Source organism: Diplotaxodon limnothrissa, linkage group LG11, assembly GCF_057381915.1.
Source record: "Diplotaxodon limnothrissa isolate DT_005_m linkage group LG11, D_limnothrissa_male_GT1.1, whole genome shotgun sequence".
Lineage (NCBI taxonomy): Eukaryota > Metazoa > Chordata > Actinopteri > Cichliformes > Cichlidae > Diplotaxodon > Diplotaxodon limnothrissa.
In genome coordinates, this window is record NC_140606.1 from 17128771 (window position 1) to 17153330 (window position 24560).

Sequence of the window (24560 nt, forward strand, 5' to 3'; positions counted from 1 at the left end):
AATGAGCCCCCAGTCATCTGTATTTGGTTATCATTGATTTGTAACTTTTATCCATTTCCTCTCTTTATGATAGCTGCCTTTTGAGTAGAAAGTGCAGAAAGGATGGGCTCAAGTTAATTTAAGCAGGATTGAGGATTAAGTGCTGAAAAAGGAAGGCCTGAGGGTACCAGTGACAACTGTTGGACTACTTGAAGCATTTAGCTTCAATAGCCACATTTGAGGTTAACTAGGGTTTCTGCAAGTTTGTGGTCGTACTTGCTATGAGCCTGGTGTGTGTGGATGTATTTGTACATAAATATAATATTTGATTTCGCTCAGGGTTCAGAGACAAAATTGAAAAACTTGTATGATGTCACAATTTTTGGCGTTCAATGGATCACATGCATGTACATTCCACAGTTTGGTCATTTCTCACCCGCATAAGTTTTTTTTTTTTTTTTTTATGTTTTAAAAGAAATTACACTTGGACCAAAAATGCATTTGATGATTTCACGTCACCTTCTAGGTTTGTTACTGTCCTTTTGAGCTAGTTGTGTAATGTTGAAAAGAGTGGAAAAACATCACTGTACGTGACCACTGAAAGCACATTCAGTTAAGTAGCTTAGTTGGATATTTTAAAGGCAAAAGTGTATTTTCTGCATTACACTGTTATCCTTGTAGGACCATATTATTGTCAATTAATCTTCCCTAATGACTTCCAGGATGGAGTTTGCTCCTTAGTCATCTGTAACATTGTGCTTCATACACCCCATTTGAGGGACCAGTCTGTTGTTTGAAATGTCCGCCTGTAATTTTACTTTTGGATTCCCCCCCCTTCCCTCCAGGGGGTCTGATTTAGTCACTCAGTAAGGGGGTGAGGTTGTGATTTCAATTTTAATGACAGTGAAGGGATTTAATAAAAAATTAAGGTTAAGTAGTTCCTCATTTAGTTCTTTGGTCAGATTTTTATTTTATTTTTATTTTATTTATTTTTTTTATTTTGGAAACAAATAAAATGAGGGATTTTGGGAGATTATTTTAAATCACATTTCCATCTCATCTGTGATCATTCATAGTGTATATGTGTATCCCATTATGGCTTTCAGTGAAGCAATATTTCACATCTCTTAAGCCTTCTCAAGATGTATGCTTTTGAAGAGTTCTTATATGCATTTTGAATATTCCAAATGCAGGACATTTTGTGAATTTTTGATATACGTATATGACTGATTTTTATTTTCACTGCCATGACAAAGATCTGTGATCTTCTCTGCAGATTTTATTGTTGATAAATGAGCCACATTTTATTTTTCTTTGTGTAATAATGCAGTTGTTTTTGTGCTGTATTCCTCTTACACTATGAAAGGTTTATTGCTATATTATTACTACTCGTGATGATAGCCTTGAATCTGTAGAATTTTTATGCGAAAATCAAGAATGTATAGACAATCTTGTCACAATTGGAAGCCACTCGGCACTGATCTCCAGTGGACATTTTCCTAAGGAATTAAGGTTTCAAAAGTTTTGTTTTCTGTCTTTTTCACACACACACACACACACACACACACACACCCCCCCCCCCCCCCCCCCCTTCCTCCTTGTTTTACTAATGTGTGATGTGTGCAGGTTGAACTAAGTAAAGTGTGAGTGTTTACATATGTCGAGCCCTGAGGTGAAGAACCGCCACATGACGGGCCACATCATACAGACACTCCAGACTGCACACATGTCATGACAATCTTTTGGTATTGTCTCCATACTTTGTCATTGAAGTTTTATCGATTTGTGCTTGCACTTTAGTAGCTTTTCCTTCTTAAATATTTCACATTGCTCTAAAGCATGTTGCATTTGTAGACAACAGTATTGTAGGTCATTTTAATGTGATTCTTTTTTTCTCATGTATTTGTTACAGTAAAGGGAGCACAGAGAAAAGTATAGATCACAAAGAAAGCTGCCCCCCCCCCCTTCCCTTTTTAGCCCTACTTTTCTGCAACATCTCAGGATTGTGGAAATTTTGTAGCCTGAAATTGAATTTGTGAACTTCTGGGACTTGGCATCAGTGTAAAGATTTGAATGACTTAAACCAGTTTGCACCGTGAAATGGATAAGTATTAAATGTACTTCTTAGTGATGTGATTTTTCTAATGCATAGTTAACAGTTCACTCTGTATGTTTGAAACCATACTGTTTTTGTATATAAATGGGGAATCTTATTTTGAATTACGGCTGAAACAGGAAGTCAATATTTCAGCACCTGACAGAATGCGATTTATTGAGCCACAGTAACCCCTCCTGCAGTTTTATTTTAAATGGAAAGCTCCACTGGACGGTCAGAGGATGATGATGTACTATGATATGTATTCAAGTCAAAGATCTGCTTTTTATATAGTCAGTATTTATATTCAGAACAATTCTGCATTGGGGCTATATGAAAATACTATTTAAATTTCCTTTCATGACTTTTTTGTCTCCCTCCACTCACATATTTTCATTTCAGGTACCTCAGTAGAGGCAGTGTTTTTCCTGACTTTGTATCAGTCTGAGAAAATGTAAACCTATGAGAGAACTTGTATGCTATTACTGCCTGCTTAAACAGTTTATCTAACAGTGAGCCTAAGACGAAAGACTTGTGTACTCTGAAAGAGCGATATTAACTTTCTGATGGCTCACTGTATATGGACCATGAAACTGAACTACTTTTCTCCTGTAGCTTTACTTCAAACTTTTTTCTGAATAAGTTTTTGTTTTTATTTTGTTAATGCATTTTGATGATTGAGAGTTTTGAATTTGTTCAGGACTGCTATGATATAACTTGTTAATGTGACTCGCCGATGGAATTAAAGAAGCATCAACACTCCTGTCTGTCACAGTGTTATTGGGTCATTCTGTAACAGAGGTTTTATTATGTGAGGTTGGGGTGCAATGACTTCTACATCAGTACAAGAAAGCCTTTGCAGTGAAAAAAATTCTATTTGTAATTATGAATTTAGCTTTACTGTATAACGCATGTTAAAGATATTGAGGAAAGTGTAATTGCAGTATCAATTCTTAAATTGTTTTAATCTTCCATATATGCCTTACATCTATAACCATGAATTATAAGGTTGATAGAAACGTAGTCAGGCCACATGTTCATACAGTCATCTATTTTCTTGACCTGTTATTGCAGAAATGCCTCCCTCTTGAGGAAACACAGAGAAAATGCAGTGTTTTTTTTTTTTGTTTTTTTTTTCTTTTAAGTCCAGTATGTTGAGCTGCAGTACGCTGCATGACGGAGACTGGGGTAGGAGAAATCCATAATGGTACAATTTAAGTTAAATATCTAGCAAATTATGTGACTCACAATACGTTGAGGTCATGTTTATGAAATGATTTGCACAAGTATATTCAGCCATTTAATTTCCTTCCAGCTCTGTTTTTTGTCAGATATACTTTGGTCACCTCTCTATAAATAGGTTAGTCTGTGGAGGGGAGGAATGTTCTTATTGTCTGAAATGAGTGCTTATGCTCATGACTCAATGGGTTAAGAATTTGTCCTCATTCCTTCTCCTGTGTTTCTTTTTCCCTCCTTTCATGATCAAGCAGACGGCGCTCACAAGGAGAAAACGGGCTTGTGCATCTACTAACCCTCTCAAATCATCATCTAGATGTAACTGCTTATTCAAAGGAGAAAACTCATTAGAACGAAAAGGAAAGTTTCAGGTTGTAGTAGTTACCAGCCAGTAATACTGTATTACTGGCTGGTACTGTACTGTACTTCTTCCCATTTTAACATTTTTCTCATTTTCTTTTCCTTTTGCATTGCCTTTCACTTCCTCCTCTGCCATTCTTTCCTCACCCTTGCCTATCTTCTGCTCCTGCTTGCTCCCCTCCTCCTCCTCGTGACCCTTCTCCTCTGGGTCTCAGCTGTTGCATTTATGAAAACAAGACACTCGATTATGTTCAACTCATCGTTGTCCAAGCTCTGTCGGAAACCTCATAATTCCAGCACGGCTTACATCGACCCAACAACTTCTGATACGAGGCTTGAAGGATGATTGCACTTTAAAGGTGTGTGCGTTGTGTATTGTGTCAGTTGAGCTGGGGTTGGTGGACAATTGATCACCACGATTGGCTTGCAAACAACAAGTTGCCATTCTAAACATGAGTTATACGTCCGTCCAAGGGGAGCAGGCTGATTGGGTTATTCAATGCCCTGGTCCTGCTGTGGTTAAATCTGAAATGGAAGGGGTCTAAGTGTCAGTGCTGATTCTGTTTTGCCTGCTGAACATTACAGGTAATGACATTTTTGCTTGGACACGGTGTGTCACTTGGTCACTGAGATCGTTTTAAAGGTAGAAGGGGGGGGTATCAACTAAGAAAGACCTTTGATGTTAACCTTGGGTTTTACACATAAGAGGCAAAATTATTAAAATCTCCCAGAACACCTTACTTCTACTTCTTACTATTAAACCCCAAAGCAAAGTTTCATTTAGTTCAATTAGTATTTTGTTTGTGTGTGTGTTGTTCTTTGTGCGACTGACACTGATTTCAAGTGGGATAGGGTTCGATGCATATTATTATTAGATACGGTTGTCTTTTCTTGCTGCTGCTCACAATGTTTCATTTCTTTTGAGGGTTTTCGCTAATGCTAGCTGCTCCAGGAGACAGGTATTGTTATAAGCTAGTTTGAATCTCAGGTGAAACCAAGTTAGAGATTTGATTTTGAGAGACTGAATCATTGCAGTTTGTTGCTTAATGGTATTCTGTGTTCATGCTGATTCGGCCAAGCCAACCCTTTTGCGTATTTATTTTGGTTTTTTAGACATTTTTTAAGACAAATTAAAATACATTTTTTCTAATTATATATTAAAATTGTTCTTGTTATGGCAGCTTATGCAAATCATATATTGGTGATAATGCCTCAGACCCACTGCAAATTAATTTACTGAATAGTTTTATTTTGGAGGTTGAAGGAGCTGTATGGTTTTCTCTTTTTTCTACCACCGTCTTTCTTCTATCACCTTATTACTTTGGGTATTGAGATTGCAATGAATTGCTGCCAACTGTATTGCTGTTAAAGGTGAGTTCCCTGAACATAAAACCAAGAAAGTCTATGAACAGCTTTAACCACAACCACTCTACCTTATATAAAGGGTGGCTGTAGCTCAGGAGATAGAGCAGGTCATCTACTGATTGGAAGGTTGGTGGTTTGATCCCTGTTTCCTTCAGTCTGCATGCCAAATATCCTTGGGCAAGATACTAACTATGCATCCATTGGAGTATGAAGGTGTGAATAGTGGATAGAAAGAATAAAAGAAAGTGTGAAATGGTGAATGTGGCATGTCGTATAAAGTGCTTTGAGTTCTCTGGGAGAGTAGGAAAGCGCTATATAAGAATCAGTCCATTTACCAATACAGCTGTAGGTTAGATGCAAAATTAAGGCTTTTCAATGTAATTAATAAAATTATTATTTAAATTTATTTATGTTTTTTAAAAATTTTATTGCACTTTATTTTAGAAATCTTTAAGCTTTAAGCTCTCACTGCTGTCTTATCCGTGGGCCAGAAAAGATTAGGTGCTTATGTTATACAGCTATAATGTATCTGAATCAAGAGGATGATAACGATGCTGAAACTGCATGCATCTGGGAATAAGTGTTGCAATATTGTATTTGCTTTTTATCCCCTCACACTTACATGGATATATGATGGGTGAGAGAGGAGGAGGAAGACATGAAGCTTGATCGAGGAGGGAGGGAGGAGAGTGACGGTGATGGGGGGGTGTTGTTGATTGTTTCTCATATTTCAAGAGTGGTCCCGCAGACAGATCTCCATACAAACCCACAGGGTGCTCGGGGCTCTGTGTGTCTGTCAGTGGAGCCAAGGAGGGTGGGAGGGCTTTCTATAACTCATAGATTGCCAGTTCCTCATCTTTTTCTCTCTTAATTATCATCTTTTTTCCCCCTTCTGTTTGTGCTTAACATCTCTTGCTTTGAGTCTAACTTATCAAGGAAGGTTTGCGTAAATATGATCAGCATCAGTTTACAGCACACTAGAGAACATCAGCACTGGAATTGAATCCAAACTGACATCGGAGTTCAGCTATTATTTCTAAAAGGTAAGAATATCATTTTGTAGTTTAAAATGTTTTGTGCTTTGTAACTCTGTATTTCCCTGTATTAATAGCATTATATATCCATTATATCCTGTGTTGTTAGTAAAAAAGAAAAATTAATTAATTGCAATTTAATTACAATAATTTGATGTGATCCTTTTGAAAAGATTTAGAGAAAAACAAAAACAAAAAAACACATACACTTTCACATAAAAAGTATTTTTGTGACATAATTTTAAACCAAAATTAAATCTGGAGTACAACATGTTGGTAGATAGTGTGCATCATCAACATACTAGGCCATTCTGCAAGTAAAATGGTTATCAGCACTTGTGAAATAAAACGAGCATGCTGTGATGACCTTGTAGACATGCTCCCCCATCCCTTCTTGTTACCCTCAGTCTGAATCAAATGACTCTGTTGTGTTTTCTCTTTCTCTCTCTTATGCCACATTTAATTTTTTTAAAAATATGTATATCTTTGCTACAGTTTCAGTGTTTAAAAGCATCTCATATTGTTCTTAATCCTTAATTTTCATCCCAGTGATCCTTTTGATGATTTTTATACTTGAATCAAAAACCTTATTCTTCACAAACGGAATAAAAAAAAACAAACTCATTTTTTTCTGTCTCATTTTGTGCTCAAGACTTGTCAGCTTTACCTACCGAGATTTCAACTATTACCATTTTGCACCGTGATGTCCTCAGTTGTAGCCCCAGAAAAACCCACCTCCAACACGATGGGTCCAAAAGAGGTCGGTACAGATCTAAGACACACAAGGCTGTTACTGTGCAAAGGTCTCAATTTATGAAATGACTGCATTTGCTCTCTCATCTGTGTGACTCATTATATTGTACTAAACTATAAAGTGCTAAAGATCAGCATTATACAAATATGATGCTTTTTTTAAAGAATGACAAAAATGGTAAAAATAGTACAAATAATAGTATTTTACAGTACATTTTTAATACATCACCATGAATAACATTTCTTAAGGTGAATGTGTTTGTAATATTCCATTCTGCATTATGCATGATTGATTTTAAACTTGGTGACCCTTCAGGTGGAGCTGATACTTGTAAAGGAACAGAATGGGGTTCAGTTCACATCGACCACCTTAGTGACTCCAACTCCGACTCAGACTAACCCCAGTGGGGAGGAAGAGAGGGAGACCTGGGGAAAGAAAATTGACTTCCTCCTGTCCGTGATTGGATTTGCTGTGGACCTGGCAAATGTCTGGAGGTTCCCTTATCTCTGCTACAAAAATGGAGGAGGTGAGATTGATGAAGAGACTGATGTGAGGAAACTGTGTTTTTCTTTCTTTCTTTCTTTCTTTCTTTCTTTCTTTCTTTCTTTTTTTTGCCCCAGTCCAGGGGATTAGTCTGCCACATTGAGAGGGGTAGGAGGGCATAAACATGGTGACTGTGCTGAGCAAAGGCAAATAAGAAAAATAATGAAACGGAGAGAGAAGAAGGCAGAGAAAAGGAGGAATTAGTTACAGGCTAGAGTACTTTATGCATGCATGTACTACATGCACATGTTTGTGTGTGCTTCAGATCTGTGTGTATGATGGCCGTTGTTTTCGTCTTATTTCAACCCTTTACAGAGATCAAAATAGGGGAAAAACCACCACAGCTGTTCTGAATAGATTAGCTCTAACAATCAGTGTCACTAATTATGGCTGTTTAACATAGAGCTCTCATTATGTTTAAGAGCTGTAAATGATGCTGCAGCTATGGTCAAGGCTAACACACAGCCTTTCACGTCGCTAAGTCTAATATGTATGTAAGGAAATATGACAAAAGTTCTGTCAGAGGCATAAACTTTATCTTCAAAGACAAACTACACTTTTATATATGAGCCCCCTCTTTTGAAAATTGTGTTTTCATTTTATTAGAATAGTCAATTATTGGAGTAAAGAGGGCTGTCTATCGTACAGTGGCAGTTTGACATAGAAAGAAAAATGTAAAAATACTAAATACTACATTTTCATAATCTGCGTTGACACTGCATATGATCCTGTAAACTGGCACTAAACTGATGCTGTTCTTTGAATTTACATGTGTGAACATGTCTGCAAGACATAAGTAAATAAATGTATTTATTTTTAAAATTGTGTGTGTGTGTGTGTGTGTGTGTGTGTGTGTGTGTGTGTGTGTGTGTGTGTGTGTAGGTGCATTTCTGGTGCCGTACCTGTTTTTCATGGTGATAGCAGGCATGCCACTCTTCTACATGGAGCTGGCTCTGGGTCAGTATAACAGAGAGGGGGCAGCAGGAGTCTGGAAGATATGTCCCATATTTAAAGGTAGGAAAGTAAAATGTATGAAGGTAAAATCAAATGTGACAGACCCTTGCTCACATATGCAAACACTCGAGGATATACGCACACCCTCTTAGGAATATAATAAATGTATCATGGGACGAGTTACATTTTTCTGTATGTCCATCTGCCTACATGGCTGTCTGTCTGCTAACATTCTCCCTTTAATCCCTACGTGTCTTTCTGTCTGCTTGCCTGCCCACATGCCTGCCTGTCCACATGCCAGTCTCTTTTGTCTGCTTGTCTCTGAGCTGAGCAGCGACAGGCATTGTTTATCCCTCCCGGAACATCAGGTTCTGCTGGCACTCACATGGAAAGCAAATGAAAATTGGGCTTTTAGACTTTTATTCTGATTGTCCGCATCCTTTTGTGTCACCCAGTGGCAGGTAACACTGGCTGATGCTTGTTCTGGGTACTTTTCAACACACCGTTAAGCAAAGCGCAGTTCAGGAGAAATGCCATCCAAACATACACTAATGGAGAAACAAACATGAAGTCCGACTCACGTTTCTAAGCAAAGTCATGAGTTGAAAATATAATGATACACTTTACTTGGCTCTGTTTTTTACGCTTTTTAAACAAGCTTTAATTTGTGTGCATTCATCCGTCGCTTTCTCTGAATTCCCTTTGATTTTTTAGAAGAAGTTACCTCTGATAACAGCAGACCATCTGTTGCTCCACAGTGAGAAGCCATAAGGCTGTCTTGTGTGGCATCGTGCCCTTGTTGGTCTGAAGGTGGCCCGCAGTGTGTACGTGTTGCTTCGTGTTTTTCGTCTATGTGTGTTCCTTGGAGCATGTGCCGTCTGTCAGGGACCACACAGAGTACGTTGACGTTCTAATCACACGCTTCACTCTCTCTCTGTCTCTCAGCAGGGGGATAACAGTAATTATTCAAATACACGTACACATGCCCATATTGACAGTAATTATTCTGATCAAAAAGCTGGTTTCCTCCCAGGATCAATCCATTTGAAGAAAAAAGGACTTGGAAAGGGTTGGTGAAGGGAGATTGAGAGATAGCACGGCCGCATGTGGCGCTAATAAGAGATGGCTCCCTGGACAAATATCACATCCACATTACAAAGAAATCAATAAGGCACAGTTGCAGTTATGCTTCCTAGCAAAGGTTAACATTTAAATACAGCCTTAGAAGAGTGGACATTGTTTCTGATTTACAGAAAGGGTAGAGGGATTGATAATTAAGGCATAAAGAGGCAGCGTTTGAAGGTTGTTTCTTTTTTTGTGAGACTGCAGGCATGTAGCACTGGCTACTCTGGCTACTGTATACTCACAGTGTGCTTTATGGTGTGCACTAACAATATGTTATGTCTGGTCACGAGAAAGACAGTAATATTATTAGTATTAGTAGTAATATTCTTCAGTATTGTATCCTTAGTGTCTATGATACATAACTTATGTTTCCCTCAACAGGCGTAGGCTTTACAGTGATCCTCATCTCCCTCTATGTTGGTTTCTACTATAACGTCATCATCTCATGGGCAATGTTCTACCTCTTCTCCTCTTTCACCGGCGAGCTACCGTGGGTTCATTGCAACAACACGTGGAACAGTCCAAACTGCTCCGACTGGGCTGACAACGGCTCAGTCAGTGACATTTACAAAGCCACCCCGGCTCAGGAGTATTTTGAGTAAGTTGGCCTGATCTTCAGCTTTAGCACACTATTTGTAAGGAGTAAAAAAGGTTGCTTAGATAGTCCTGCACATGTCTACTGCATGAGGTATGATGTGTTTGGTTGGAGTGCAGTAATGGAATGCCTTTGCAGCCTAAATAGCTGAGATATATTATAACAGAGAATCAGAAATGCACAGTTTGGCTGCATTTAGCCAATATTGCCTTCCTTTATGAAGCTGACCAGGTGTCTCCTATTTCAGCAAGTGAAAGGGGTTGTTCTGCTGTGACAGATGCAGTATTTCATCCACGTTAGATAAAATGGCAGTGGGCTATTTATGCACAACCACCTGCAGACAATTTGACTATATCAGCTGAAAATTGGCTGATCTTATTTAGTCTCATCTGTTAGGCTGCCTCTAAATTTATGGATCAAGGCAAAAACAATGTCCACTGAATTTAGTCTTTAACGTGACACATGCTTGGTAACTATCTAGAATAAAGTAGACTTTGAACGTTGTCACCTTTAGGCAGTTTTCCCATCTTAGCTGCCATTTGTGATAATGTAATTCATTATAATGCATTATTTTCAGCACTTGCAACAGATGTAGCGACACTTGGTGCAGCATCTGGTCAGACAGCCTGAGGTCTCAAATCTCCCTTTAGGTGAAGCTCAAGTATCATCTTTCAGAAACAGGGACTGGATGTAAAGCCAATCTTATGAAGGGTATCTGGAGCCTAGTTTATACTTCAGTTTCTGATATGAATAATAATATTATAATGAACTTTAGTCATTTTTATCTTGATTGCAGCAGTTATTATGATTACATCTGGAATCAGTGAACCCTGAATATCCTACTCAGTACATACAGTACTGTATGTACTTTAGATGTGTGTGTTTTAGTAATGGTATTTTACGTCCTGTAGTTCATATGGAACATATTTAAACATATATTTAATTGGTGTTGATACATTTTCATGACAGAAATAATAAAATAGGTTATTTTTTTTCTTTTTAAATGTCTGGAGAGAAGTCAACAGAGGTGTTGCTTTACCTTCTGTTGCATATGTTCTTTTTATTCTTTTTTTTAAGACGCTAAGCTCTCGTCAGAAAAAAAGGGAACCCTTTGGATTTAGTGCAGTAACTATGGTAACTAAAAAACTCAGAAATTAGCTACAATGTTAAGCCCAGTGCAGACGATGGATTGGTGTCAACAATGTGTGACATGAAATTCTGGTGACAGCTTTTTAGGCCAGTATTCTTGAGCTCATCCTGTCTCTTCACACCTCTGTTAAGCGAAGTCTTTCTAAATTTGAATGTGCTCATACATACAAGACAGTCAGTGTACACTAAATGGTGATTTAGGAGTCACCATGCCTCTTGCTTGAATGTTCTCCTTTCTCAGAAGGGCAGTACTCCATATCCAGGACAGTAACGGCATTGATAACCTGGGTCGTCCACGTTGGCAGCTGACTTCCTGTCTAGCTGTGGTTATTGTTCTGCTCTACTTCAGTCTCTGGAAGGGAGTCAAGACTTCTGGCAAGGTAACATATAAGATAGCAGACATTAATTACTGTTATATTTGCAAAACTAAAAATCTAAGTGAGTCATGGTGCACAGTGACTTTAACAGCATAGCAGTCAAATGCAGCACCATCTTTAAATGCATGATTGTTCTGCATGCATGTATCTTTTTCTTGTGTGTATCATGTGAGTGTGTGTGTGTGTGTACCTTGTGTGACTCTTTCAGGTTGTGTGGATCACAGCCACAATGCCCTATGTGGTCTTAACTGTGCTGCTGCTCCGCGGAGTCACCCTGCCTGGAGCCATTGATGGCATTAAGGCCTACCTCTCCGTGGACTTCCTAAGACTCTGTGACGCCAAGGTGAGCGCCAAAAGAAGAAAGAGGAGACACAAGTGAAGTGAGAGTGACAGTGTTCCACAAGAAGAAGATATAGTATGAGGGGAAATACTGTGGCTTTATTTACATTTTCACTTGTATTTCCTGTATTTAACTTTTACACTTGCATGTAAAGAGACTCCAATACTAAAAAATGAAGAATGCACAACTACAAAATTTTTTTTTAACATATCATACTACTGTGCTTAACAGGAGTTCTCATGGCAGGGAATTGTAACTTGTACCTGTTGCTTGACATCCAATGCAAAGCCAGTGTATAGGTCAAAACCAACACATACTGCAACAACTAACGCTGATAAATTTAGCATTTAAAGTCCTAGATCTTGATGAATGATATTCTTATCAACCCAAAATGTGATATAACATAATCCAAGAAAGTATTTTATAGCTGTAGATTTGTTGGCATAGTTATGGATTTTCTGAGATAAATAACCAAAACAGAAAAAAACAAAACAACAACTCAGAAAAAAGGGTAGAAAATACAGGCTGTATATAAAAGATGGAAGTGGCCATCAATAAAAGAAAGTCTAAATCTGTGTTTTATCTTAGTTTATTTTATTTTAGTCTAGTTTAGTTTAATTATGGTTCCACAAAGAGTGATTTAGACAACAGACCTGCTCACACACAAAAAATGTTGACACATAAAATTCTGAGCTCAAGTCCACAGATTAAGAGAACCTGAAACAGCGATAACAGAAAAAAAGCATAATGAAGTTTTATTTGCTTAACAAACAAGAAGCATAACAAGAGCATTGGGCTCTACTATTGCTATCCTCTATGTCTACTGTTAAATTAACCCTTTAATTTTATTGTGCCAAAAGCCTGAATGTGGAATTATTTTAGTGCAAGTAAACACAGCATTGTTTTAATTGCTACCTTCCCTGGAGGCAATAAAGAAATTTGAGAAAACTACTTGTGTCACTCATTTCAAATATTTTTCTTATCCATGAAACCTCCTATCACAATATAAATATCTAATTTAACTTAACACTAGGTGTTGAGGGTCCCAATAAATCCACATGCGTGACTAAAGGATTCATTTATGATAGCGAAAGCAAGGACAGAGATTGAGAGATGCACGGGAGCAATTGGAGAATTAGATTAGATAGATGCATGGAGCAGTAATTTGCAAAATTACCCCCCATATTCACAAGCGTCTTTCATCTGCTGCTGTTGAATGAGTTTCCTGCAATTATCTCTAATAATGGCTTTTTTCCTCTCCTGTGCCTTTTGTTTGCCGCTTCACACAAGTGCGCTTGTTCTTTCTCTCCCCAGGTCTGGATTGAGGCAGCAACGCAGATCTGTTTCTCGCTGGGAGTGGGGTTTGGTGTGCTAATTGCCTTTTCCAGCTACAACAAATTCAGCAACAACTGTTACAGGTACGGATACACGGGGAGAGGCAGGTGGGAATTCACGGAGGCACACGGAGGTGGGGAAGCTGATTCTGCAAGCACACATGCAACATAAGCAGGTGAATTACAATAACCTTTGAAGCTCCTTGAAACCCTCTATGTCTTTGACACCAAGCTGCGCAGCAGACTACTTTAGATGTTACACCAATCAAAACTGTTGCACTCTTTGAAAATCATCTGCGACCCACAGGTGGCTTTTATCTCCCCCGTTTTGCCCTTTAAAAAAATGCTTCTGATAACTAACACTTCGAGGATTCCATAAAAGCATAAACTCGCTTTTAACGTACCATTTAACCTTAAAAAGGTTATTGCTGTTTTGTTCTTTTTTTTTTTTTAATGAAAAGAACAACTCACTAGTTTGTCACATGATGCAAGATACTGAAAATCTGACAGAGCAATCTATCTAGATCTAGATCAGTCAAAGGTTTCCTAAGCTGATGTCAAGCCTGTACATAATTTTTTTTTAAGTGCATCCCTGATTCACAGCTGGTCTGGTCAGTTATGTGGATATTGACTGTTTGCTGGCTGATGATATATTGACAAAGTGTTTTACATTCTTATTATGGACTATTGTGTTTCTGCCTTCTTTTATTGATCCAGGGACGCCATCATTACCAGCTCCATCAACTCTTTAACAAGTTTCTTCTCTGGCTTTGTGGTTTTCTCCTTCCTTGGGTACATGTCCCAAAAGCACAACGTGGCTCTAGACAAAGTTGCAAGAGACGGTATGATTGTTTATTGTTGATTATGCAAAGCTTTTTAAACTGTTTAATTTTGAGTTTAAAATGTCATAAAACTGACGGGAAGGCTATAAGGCTGTTGATTTTGGCTAATCTACAACATCCATTTTTGTTCTACCTCCTCTTTTACTTTTATTTTATATTTGCTAGAAGGGGAAATAGTTTGAGCACTACATTTTGTTTTGCGCTGCTGTTCACCTTTGCTCTTTTTTTCATGGTTTTTGTGCTCTTTTAGGCGCTGGATTAGTGTTTGTCATTTACCCCGAAGCCATTGCAACACTACCCGGGTCATCAATTTGGGCAGTTATCTTCTTCATCATGCTGTTGACTCTGGGCATTGACAGTGCAGTGAGTATCCACACAGACACTCACAGTTACATCCCTTTGGTCAGCCAAATAGCATACCTTTTCTGTGCCAAATTACTGTTTTTCATTACTCTCAAATATATAGTCTAGGAGCAGTAACTATCCAAGCATCGACGGGCCTCTTCAGTGACTTAACAGCTCAGGACTGACTTTTTCTTTCTTTCTAACTGCTGTGTTTTTTGTTGTAGATGGGTGGCATGGAATCAGTGATCACGGGACTAATTGATGAATTCAAATTCCTCCACAAGCACAGAGAGCTGTTCACCCTCTTTATTGTTGTTTCCACTTTTCTCATCTCCCTCTTCTGTGTTACAAATGTAAGTCTCTTATTGAGGAGTCTGTGTTTAATGGCATGCACATCACGTTAGTGTGCTAGTTAGAATTTATCTTTGCGCTGTGGTTAAACTCTAGTGTTTGCATACGTACAGACATAATATCTGCAAAACTGTCTAAAAACAAGGTAACAGTAGAAAACTTACAGGCATTATTTTCTTTCTCTCCTCTTCCTCTCCAGGGAGGGATGTATGTGTTTACTCTGCTGGACCACTTTGCAGCAGGAACATCGATTCTGTTTGGAGTGCTTATTGAAGCCATCGGTATAGCGTGGTTCTATGGTGAGAAAGATGGACTAAAGAAAAGAGGCAGGGGGATGATTTTTTTTCATGGCCAACAAAGCTGATGCTTTATTAAGGGTTTGATGAGAAATCTTTTCGCATAAGTCATCTGTGCCTCAATGCAACATATTTCTATTAGATGTAAGAATATTGCTGCCAGACAATCCATTCCTACTGGCCACTTCACTCTCTGACCAAATCTCTACCCAAGTCACAAGCATATACAGTACCTGTGGTGCTTGCAAGATGAAGACGAATTCTAATCATTGCCCGTGTGAATCTTTGTGCTCAATCAGCAGTGATGAAGAACTATGTAAAGAAAATTGTATCTTGGGAACCGGCAGGAATCAGCTGCCTCATATCTAGATCGCAGGCTCTTGTGTGCAAGTCAAACTCTCTCCATGTGGCCAGATTCTTATGATACTCCATTTAACATATTTTTTGTCAATAACAAATTAAATTATTTGTGAATGACATCAGACAGAGGAAGAAAATAAAAAAAAAAATTATTATATTTACAGGGTAAGAGGCACTGTATAGAAAGACACCTCTAGTTTTGGTAGGAGCTCATGAAGACAAATATTAGACCCCTGTGTGCTCTTTAGTGACCTCTTGTGGTTCTGTAGATAATTGCAGTAATGATAGCCATCATGGATTTTCACCGACAGCAATAACAGCTTAAAAGAAAAACAAGCAAATTTAAAAAAACAAAAAACAATAATTGAGTGGAAATTCTAGACCCTATTCGGAAACACCAGCAGACAGAAAAACAATTTAAAGGTCAGAGACTGAGTTTCTTGTCTAATGTCTAATAAGTATGACTATGAAGAGGTGCATAAAGGACTAAATACTAAGCAGGCCCCAGGCAATGAGGTCAACATATTGCCCCACTTTGGTGGGTCCTGACCTTGGCAAGTCAGATAAATCAAGCCTAAGGCTTTAGGGGGCCTTTTTCTGGCCACTGTGGTCTTTTGATCTGCACTCCACTGCATAAGTACATCTAGCAGTGCGGAATACCTGGCAGTCGTTCCGGATCTATTCCTCTGCGGTGAGAGATGCCTTCAGGACAGGAAGGCAAAAAGGCAAAATACAGCCAAGGAATAAGAGAAGCAAAATCATGACAAAGGTGAAAAATGGTGCAGCAGCTCATAATGGTTAGCTTTGCAGAATGACGTTGGTTAATGCAAATAGTTTAATGGTATGCTGTATTTTTGCTATTTTTACTGATACCTGATAACCTCTGGTATTACAGTTTTTTTTGTATTAGACTTAACTTTCAATTTAAATGTATACACATGGAGCATGAACACACACCCTGCGTTGATAATGCTCATACCAAAATTTCTCTTGGAATTGTGCAGAGAGAAAGACAGAGAGATTGTTCTTCTTATGCTCCAAGCTAATATACAGTACTGTAACTCTGCTTTTCTTTAACCATGTCATGGTAATATTGAGTATTTCTGTGTGTTTTAGGAGTGGACCGTTTCAGCGATGACATTGAGGAGATGATTGGCCACCGACCAGGCAGGTACTGGAGGCTATGCTGGAAGTTTGTCAGTCCCTGCTTCCTCCTGGTGAGTTATACAAACCCCAGCAAGTGAAAGTTAAAAAATGTGAAATCAAAAGATGCATAAAACTTAGACTGTAGTTTGATCTGATTCTCCTCTCATCAGTGTTTTTTTTTTATCATGATAACCAAACAAAGTTTGACTTTTAAACAGAGAATTTAGTTTTCCACAGACAACATGTGACCTCAATACCAGAAATAAAAAAGCATGTTTAATTTTGCATCTAAAAAAATCAACAGACCTGCTGAATGAATAAAGTAGCTTTTCAACCCCCATACATTAACCCTATCATTATCTCACTGCTTAGCTTTTGATTCACATTCACACTGAGTATAAATCAGATTGTTCATATCCTCTGCTTATGTCTTGCAGTACACTCACACAACTATATGTCAGCAGCAAAACACTGTTACTACAGCATCTTCTTCCAAATACGTACACAAAGGAAACAACTTTACTGGATATTATTATTCCCTAGTCTCTCATCTTTCCTGGGGTGGCTAAGGCATGTGATTCACTCATCATGAGAATGAATGATTGAGTTCATTTCTTACTATGCTTTCCATTTTAACATCAGCCACAAGTGTTGTCTTGCAATAATCTTACCTCCTTTTAATCAGTGGTTTTTCAGGTCATGTGTGTTCATAAATCTCTTTCCCATAGTTCATGGTTGTGGTGAGCTTTGCCACATTTAACCCCCCAAACTATGGCTCCTACATGTTTCCTGCATGGGCTAACATGCTTGGGTGGTGTCTGGCCATGTCATCAATGACCATGGTGCCTCTCTATGCCATCTACAAACTGTGCACACTGCCTGGAAAGTTTTGCGACGTAAGTCTATAAGCTCCAAAATCTTTTCAGATGATTCTTATCCATACTAATCTTCCATCTTTAGCTGCCTTTGTCATGATGGAGCTCTTTCTTGATTAATTAAGTGGAGTGTATGACAAGAGTTAATTACTCTTTTCCCTTGAACAGAGATTGGCTTATGCCATCACCCCAGAGACAGAGCATCATCTGGTAGACAACGGGGAGGTCCGGCAGTTCACTGTAAGAGTTAATTCAATCATACTTTATGGTAATTTGTACGGGAGCACAGTACTGTAATTTATTTCTTTGACGCATTGCACTTTTCCCCCCCCCACAGTTGCATCACTGGTTGGTGGTCTGAGGGCTACAGAGAGAGTGGGAAAGAAAGAAAGAGAGAGAGTGCGAGAGAGAAAAAGAGAGAGGATGACTGCATGGACACTGAGTGAATGCATGCACAGTAAATGTCCAAGGAACAAAGAAGAGGAGAGCAGTTTATTTAAAAACAATGATAATGGTGGTGGGAAGTTTAAAAGTGCCAAGAAAAAAAACCACACACACACACACACACACACAATGAAATCGTAGTGTTCTTTAATTTTGTGTGAAGCTGTGCATTGGACATCTCCACCATTTAATTACTGCTAGTGAATGGGATTCAGTTAAACAGTTCATGTGGTGTTCAGCCTGTTCTTTTCCATAAATGCAAAGGTCCCTGAATGCAGCTTGCGAAGTAGCAGTGTGAGAAATGTTCTTGGATATTTTTGCATTAGCCATTCCCAATAACGACCAATGAAAGCTCCAAGAAAATGAATGCTGTATGTTTAGATGCCCATGGACATTTGTCAACATGACAACTGTGGAAGATGTTGAGGTGCTACACACAAACAATGTCACGTTTTATTTATGTTGGTTTGTTTCATTTTCAGTTAGCTGATAAAGTTCAAACAGCATGTGGCCTTTATTTTCATTACCTTTATGTTTTTATTGTTGTTATTGTTCTGGGTGAAAAATCTTCAAATATTCAGCGCTCAGAAATAATTGAAATGCTGAGCGCTCAAAGTTTTACTGAATCCCAGTCCATATTATGTTAATGTCGCTATATATCTGTTTGCTGTTTCTGTTAAAAGACTGTTATGAAGTTAGGATTCCTGCAGAGCATATTTCACCAGGTTTTTACTTTATTTCCAATTCCAATATTGCATTAAACTAAAATGACATGAGAGTAAAAAGGAGCTTTTACTCTGAGCTCATTCACTTCGCATCACAACGTAATTCTTTAGGTTAAAAATCACAAAATACGCTGAAGATAAAACTGTCATTTATTACAGCTGCCCTGGAGTCACATGAGCTCAATGCCAATTCTAAAGTTTAAAAGAACGTACTGATAGACAAAAAAAAAAAAAAGCATTAGCCACGCTGCTGATTTAATCGACCAAAGAGCACAGTGAGTTAAAAAAAAAAATTCAGATATCTCGTCATCTAATGAGAATATTTTGCCAAGGGATGTACTTTCTTTTAAACTGTACACAGCTCATCTTAGAAGATCATTAACTCTTTACACATTGTAACAAATCGTGTCCCCACCCCTTCCTCAAAAGTTTCAGGTTGTGATTTGGCGACAATGACTGTCACATTTCCTCCAGAAAGCATAAAGCTTTAATTTCACAGTTTACACAGTCTTAACCAGTATTTCAAGACTGTTTGAAAGCTGCTTTTTATTGAACTGCAAATAAATAGTGTGTAATGTAACAAACTGGTATATCTGTGTAAGTAAATGTAATGTAGAGAGCCTTGTATTGTACTGTATGATATTAAATAACTGCAAACACACAAACGCACATATATTCATATAAGATTTACATACATTTTCTTCCTCTTGCAAACTCTTTCTGTTTAATCAGAAAACAAGTAATCCTTCCCAAACAGGTCAATAATGACTTGTTATCACTCCTTATGGTACATGTAACACTATGTCCCAAATTGTATGCCTGTGCTGCTGTACTGTGCCTTGTGGTGTTTACAACTGTATAATTTTGTTTTGTACTGTCAAATAAAGTATAATTAATTCAATTTAAATATACCTCATTGTTTTCTCTTTTAACCAACAGCAACAACAATAACGATAATACTTTCTTTTCCTTTCTTTATGGCACTGTGATGGCTTTATAGAAGTTAGCACCTAAATAATTTTTTTAAGTAACTGCTGATCAGTGAAGCTATTACTTTAATATTAAATAAAAATGATGTAATCTGGTATGATCATTAGGAGCACAAATGTCAGGGTTCCACTCGAACAATTTTGTGTACAAAAACCAGAAGGTTTATTGATCCCTCATAACGTTGTCTTCGGTATTCCAAAAGAGACATTTTAGCCATCTACCCTCCAGGCATGTCTGTATTCAAGTGATTTATTCTAACTAAACAGATAACCACTAAACTGAAAAACATAAACACAGCCCGCATGTTGTGAAAAGCACCGATAATTGAGCTCTTTCAAGATTGGTCAGCGTGACCCAGACTCTGTGGTGTTCATTACTGTAACAAGTGCGTTAGACAAATGGTTTCAGAGGCAGTCCACAGAAACATAATATTCCTTATCCACCAAGACAAACATTTGGGTACAATTGATGATTAAAAAGCACGATCTCTCAAAAGAAATCAAAAGTTTAACTTCCTGGTTATTAAATGACACTGTAAGGGTTGATTTGTCATTCAGAATGAAAAGATGATTAATTCACTGCAATTTCATTGTTTATTAGACTTTACTTAGTTACTTACAGTTTGCTAATTGATGTGTACTAATGATGGGAAGCACTAATGTAACATTCTACATTCTGCATTTGTTAAAGATTCCCAAATGTTGTTGTTTTAAAATAAATGTTTCATTAGTGTTCAGTGCATCTGTCCTCATTTCTAAGGCATCATATATCATAGTTTTATCAAAGCTTAGCATGTTTTAAAATTATTCAATTCATTTAAATGAGGAAATAGATCACGAGAGTACATGACATTTTACAATGTGTCATTATTTATTTAAAAAATCTAAGTCAAAATGCAAAAACAGCATGTGAAAGCTAAGCACCTCAGTTTTTCATGCAATAATTTTGCATTTTAGCTTAGTTTTTGTTAAATAAATGATGCCGTTGTTATGTATTGTTATTATGCAATTTTAGACCCTGCTAAAGGACAGATGATCTTTTTATGATTCCAGATATGTAAAATCTTAGAATCGACAATGGGTACACTTTATTCTTACCCTGAGTGTATATATAAATATGTATGGGACACTGAGCATAATGAAGAAGTTCTGGGAATCAGAATATGTATCTTTAAATATTTAAATTTGGCTAGTTTGCCTTCAAGGTTATTTTCTCAGGCATGTAGAGAAGTCCTGTTCATTAAGCAATTTCACCACAGACCTGAAACTTGCACCAAACAGCTTTTGCTCATGAAGAAACTAGATCATCATCCATTGCTGTCCATAAGAAAGTAGTGATCAATAGCACTATCACTGGTATTAATTAACTTCTACACATTATAGCTGGATAAACTGAAAACTACTACTACTAATAATGATAATAATAAAATATAAAATACTAGCAGGTACTATATATTCATGACATTGCCATCTATCCATGGGAACACAAGGCGGTAAATGACAACTAGCAGGTATGACAGCAAAATTGAGGTAAGAACTGGTCCTCAAATCCACAGTGGTAATTTGAAGATGGGAAACAGGTGTAGTAACTGAACCCAGGTGGCAAATGATTCAGCCACACCTCCAGCCAGAGCAGATATTTAGGTTCTTGAGAGCCCTAGTGCACCATCTGTATGGGCAGGGCAATATGGACCTGTAGAGCAAAAGGAGGTCTGCACAGACCCTCATGCTAACCATCTCATAAAAGGAGGACGTTTACATTGTTCTTGATTCTTCCTCAGTTTCAAGAGTATTTAAGACATGCTGAAGTGCTGTCAGTGGCTGAGTAGTAGACAGAAGTGGCAAAAGTACAGATGTTCTTTATTTGAGTAGAACTAAGTAAAGAATATCTGTACTTTTGATACCAGTGTCAAAAAACACTACAATAAAAGCTGAAGTGCTGATTCAAGTAATTGGTAATTTGGGTAATTTGGTAATTTATTCCAACATGTGAACAATATACAAGTACATTTAGAAAAGAAAATAAGAAAGAAAAAAATACTATACAAATTACATAAAAAAAAGTTCTGAAGAAGTAAACACTTATTTAATCCCACCCCTTTGCCATAAATGATCAGTTAATATTTAGTCAGCTTCCTTACTGATATAATTTGTAATAAAAATAGTGAACAGATTTCTGATATACTATATACTATAATATCACATCATGAGTTTTTTTGTCTGTTTGTTTGTTTGTTTTTTAAATAGCAACATTCACTTAATTTAAATATTTTCCTTTTCTTTATAGTTCGAGAAGATCATATTTTTATAACTCTTTTTGAACAGTTTTATGTTTGGACATTGCTTTAATTCCATATTCAGACTGTTCCATAGTGTCACTCCATGAACAGAAACACAAAAGCCTTTTCTTGTAGTACGTACCTTCATTGTTTTGAAGTTACAAAAACCCCTTAAATTACAACTTCCTTCTTTCAAAAAAAACATACTCTGAATATTACCTGGCAGGTCTTTATTTTTTGCTTTGAATAGAATTTGTGCTGTTTGGAATTTCACTAGATCATCAATTTTCAATATTTCAGACTGCAAAAATAGTGAGTTTGTATGTTCCCTATAACCTGCATTGTGGATGATTCGAATTGCTTTTTATTTGAAGAGTAAAAAGTGAATGTAATGTGGTTTTATAGTTATTGCCCCAGACCTCTGCACAATAGCTTAAGTATGGTGAAACCAGTGAACAGTAGAGAATATGAAGTGATGTTCTGTCGAATACCTGTTTTGCCTTGTTTAGTATTGCAATGCTTCGTGATACTTTGGAATGAATGTATCTTACGTGAGCTCTGCAGTTAAGTTTTTCATCTATTATTACCCCCAGAAATTTATTTTCACTGACTCTTTCAATATCAACACCATTTATTTGAATCTTTGCATTAGTATTTAAACTACTATTTCCAAATAACATAAGTTTAGATTTATTCAAATTTAATGATAATTTATTTTTAGCAAGCCAGGACTTCACTTTACTTATTTCATTAGTCATATCCTCCAATAAATTCTGCAGATCATCACCAGAGCAAAAAATGTTTGTCGTCAGCAAAGACAACCATTTTTAATACTTTGGACACTTTACAGATGTCGTTAATGTACAAGTTGGAGAATTTTGGACCCAAAACTGACCCTTGGGGTACACCACAAGCAATGTCCATACATAAGGAACAACCATTTATTTTCACAAACTGCTTTCTGTCACTTAAATAACTCCGGACCCAATCTGAAACTACCCCTCTGACACCATAACGTTCCAGTTTTCTTATTAATATATCATGATCTATAGTGTCAAATGCCTTTGTCAAGTCTATGAATAACTCAGCCACATATTGCTTTTTGTCTATGGAATTTGTGATGTATTCTATTGAATCTAATAGTGCCAATGATGTTGATCTGCTTGATCTGAATCCGTACTGACTCTCAGTGAGTAGTTTTTGTTTATCTATAAATTTTTACTGTCGGTTTTTAAACAGTTTTTCAAGAACTTTTGAGAATTGAGGTAGTAAAGAGACAGGCCTGTAGTTGGTGAAATGGTGTTTGTTTCCAGATTTGTATAGAAGTATAACTTTTGCTATTTTCATTCTGTCTGGAAATCGACCAGTTTGAAATGATAAATTACAGATGTATGGTTTTATAATAGCCTCAATGACTCTTTTAACCACTATCATATCAATATCATTACAATCCAAAGATTTCAGATTTTTACAGCAAGTGAAGTGAAAAAGTACAGGCTCTGAAACATACTTAAAATAAGAAAGTAGAAATAGCTCCTTGAAGAATATTTCTACCACCTATTTTTATGCAAAGTTAGCTGAACCTTTTGCTACATTAATGTAATAGTAATGTAATATTATTAGATAGAGTAAAATAAAGTTTGTATTCCTATCTGTAGTACACAGTTTTGCCTCTTTCGTCTCTTTCTATGTGACATACCCTGGTGATTAATACAAGAACAGGACTGTCTTTCATACGTTACTGGATCTTATCCCAGCTGTTAAAACTCCCATTAACTTAAAAAAAATTTAATGTTATCCTCAGAAATTGTTCAGATTTTCAAAAATAAAAGCCTTCACTTATTTATCATTTTATTATGATTCCTTAATGTGCCAGGTTTACAAAATAAAAGCACACATTTTTCTTAGTTACAGCACTTAACTGTTTTTGTATCAACTGCTATCTCTACTGATCCTTTTTAGCCAAACAAGCACTTTTGTACATTTACATTTTATTTGATATGGACGTAGATCCTTAATATACCTGAATTTCTACGTTTTCATGATGCCACCCGACTTCAGTTTCTCGCTAGTGTTATCAGGCAATGACAGATATTTGCCATCAAGTTTTTTCCAAATGTTGTCAAGCAAGGGCAATTGCAAAGCAATTTTGGCTGTGCAGGGATAGGGTTTAAAAGGTGCCATTATCACATCCGATAAACAACAGCAATTATGTATAATTTCATGTCTTGCCACTGATGTTGAGATTGAAAAAAGACATACATATACACAAGGAAAGGTGGAAGAAAATGGAATTTTGTTGTTTTGATGTGCACTGTGCTTATATTATTTGGGCTTATTCTTGATATTGTGTCTAATGGGATATACACATTCTGCAACTTTCCAGTCACTTTAACTGAAACTGTGTAAACCTTGTGCACTGAAAGTATTAAATAAACATGTCTTTTGAAAAAAAAAATGCTAGGAACATAATCATTTTTCCAAATTAAAAAAGAGGTACTTTTAGCTGCTCCCTTATTTCCAAAGGTTTGTCATTTCCTGATGCAGCCCTCTCATTTGGAACCAGCATTAGGAGTATACTAGCTTGTGACCACCTGAGGCTGGGTTTGCATCTCCTCCCAGTCTCAAACTGGAGGTCTTTTATGTTCAAAGAATAAACGAATCAATT

The 24560-nt window shown here is 37.1% G+C and overlaps 1 protein-coding gene across 1 annotated transcript; it reads left to right on the forward strand.

Moving 5' to 3' along the window:
- Positions 1-6772: 6772 nt before the first annotated feature.
- Positions 6773-17816, forward strand: slc6a3 (solute carrier family 6 member 3). The gene is made up of 15 exons (XM_085365224.1): positions 6773-6829; positions 7139-7349; positions 8249-8380; positions 9827-10043; positions 11431-11569; positions 11775-11909; positions 13221-13324; positions 13958-14082; positions 14333-14445; positions 14652-14780; positions 14978-15077; positions 16551-16651; positions 17309-17476; positions 17624-17695; positions 17793-17816. The coding sequence occupies exons 1-15, from the start codon at positions 6773-6775 to the stop codon at positions 17814-17816; spliced, it is 1827 nt and encodes a 608-aa protein (XP_085221350.1).
- Positions 17817-24560: the final 6744 nt, after the last annotated feature.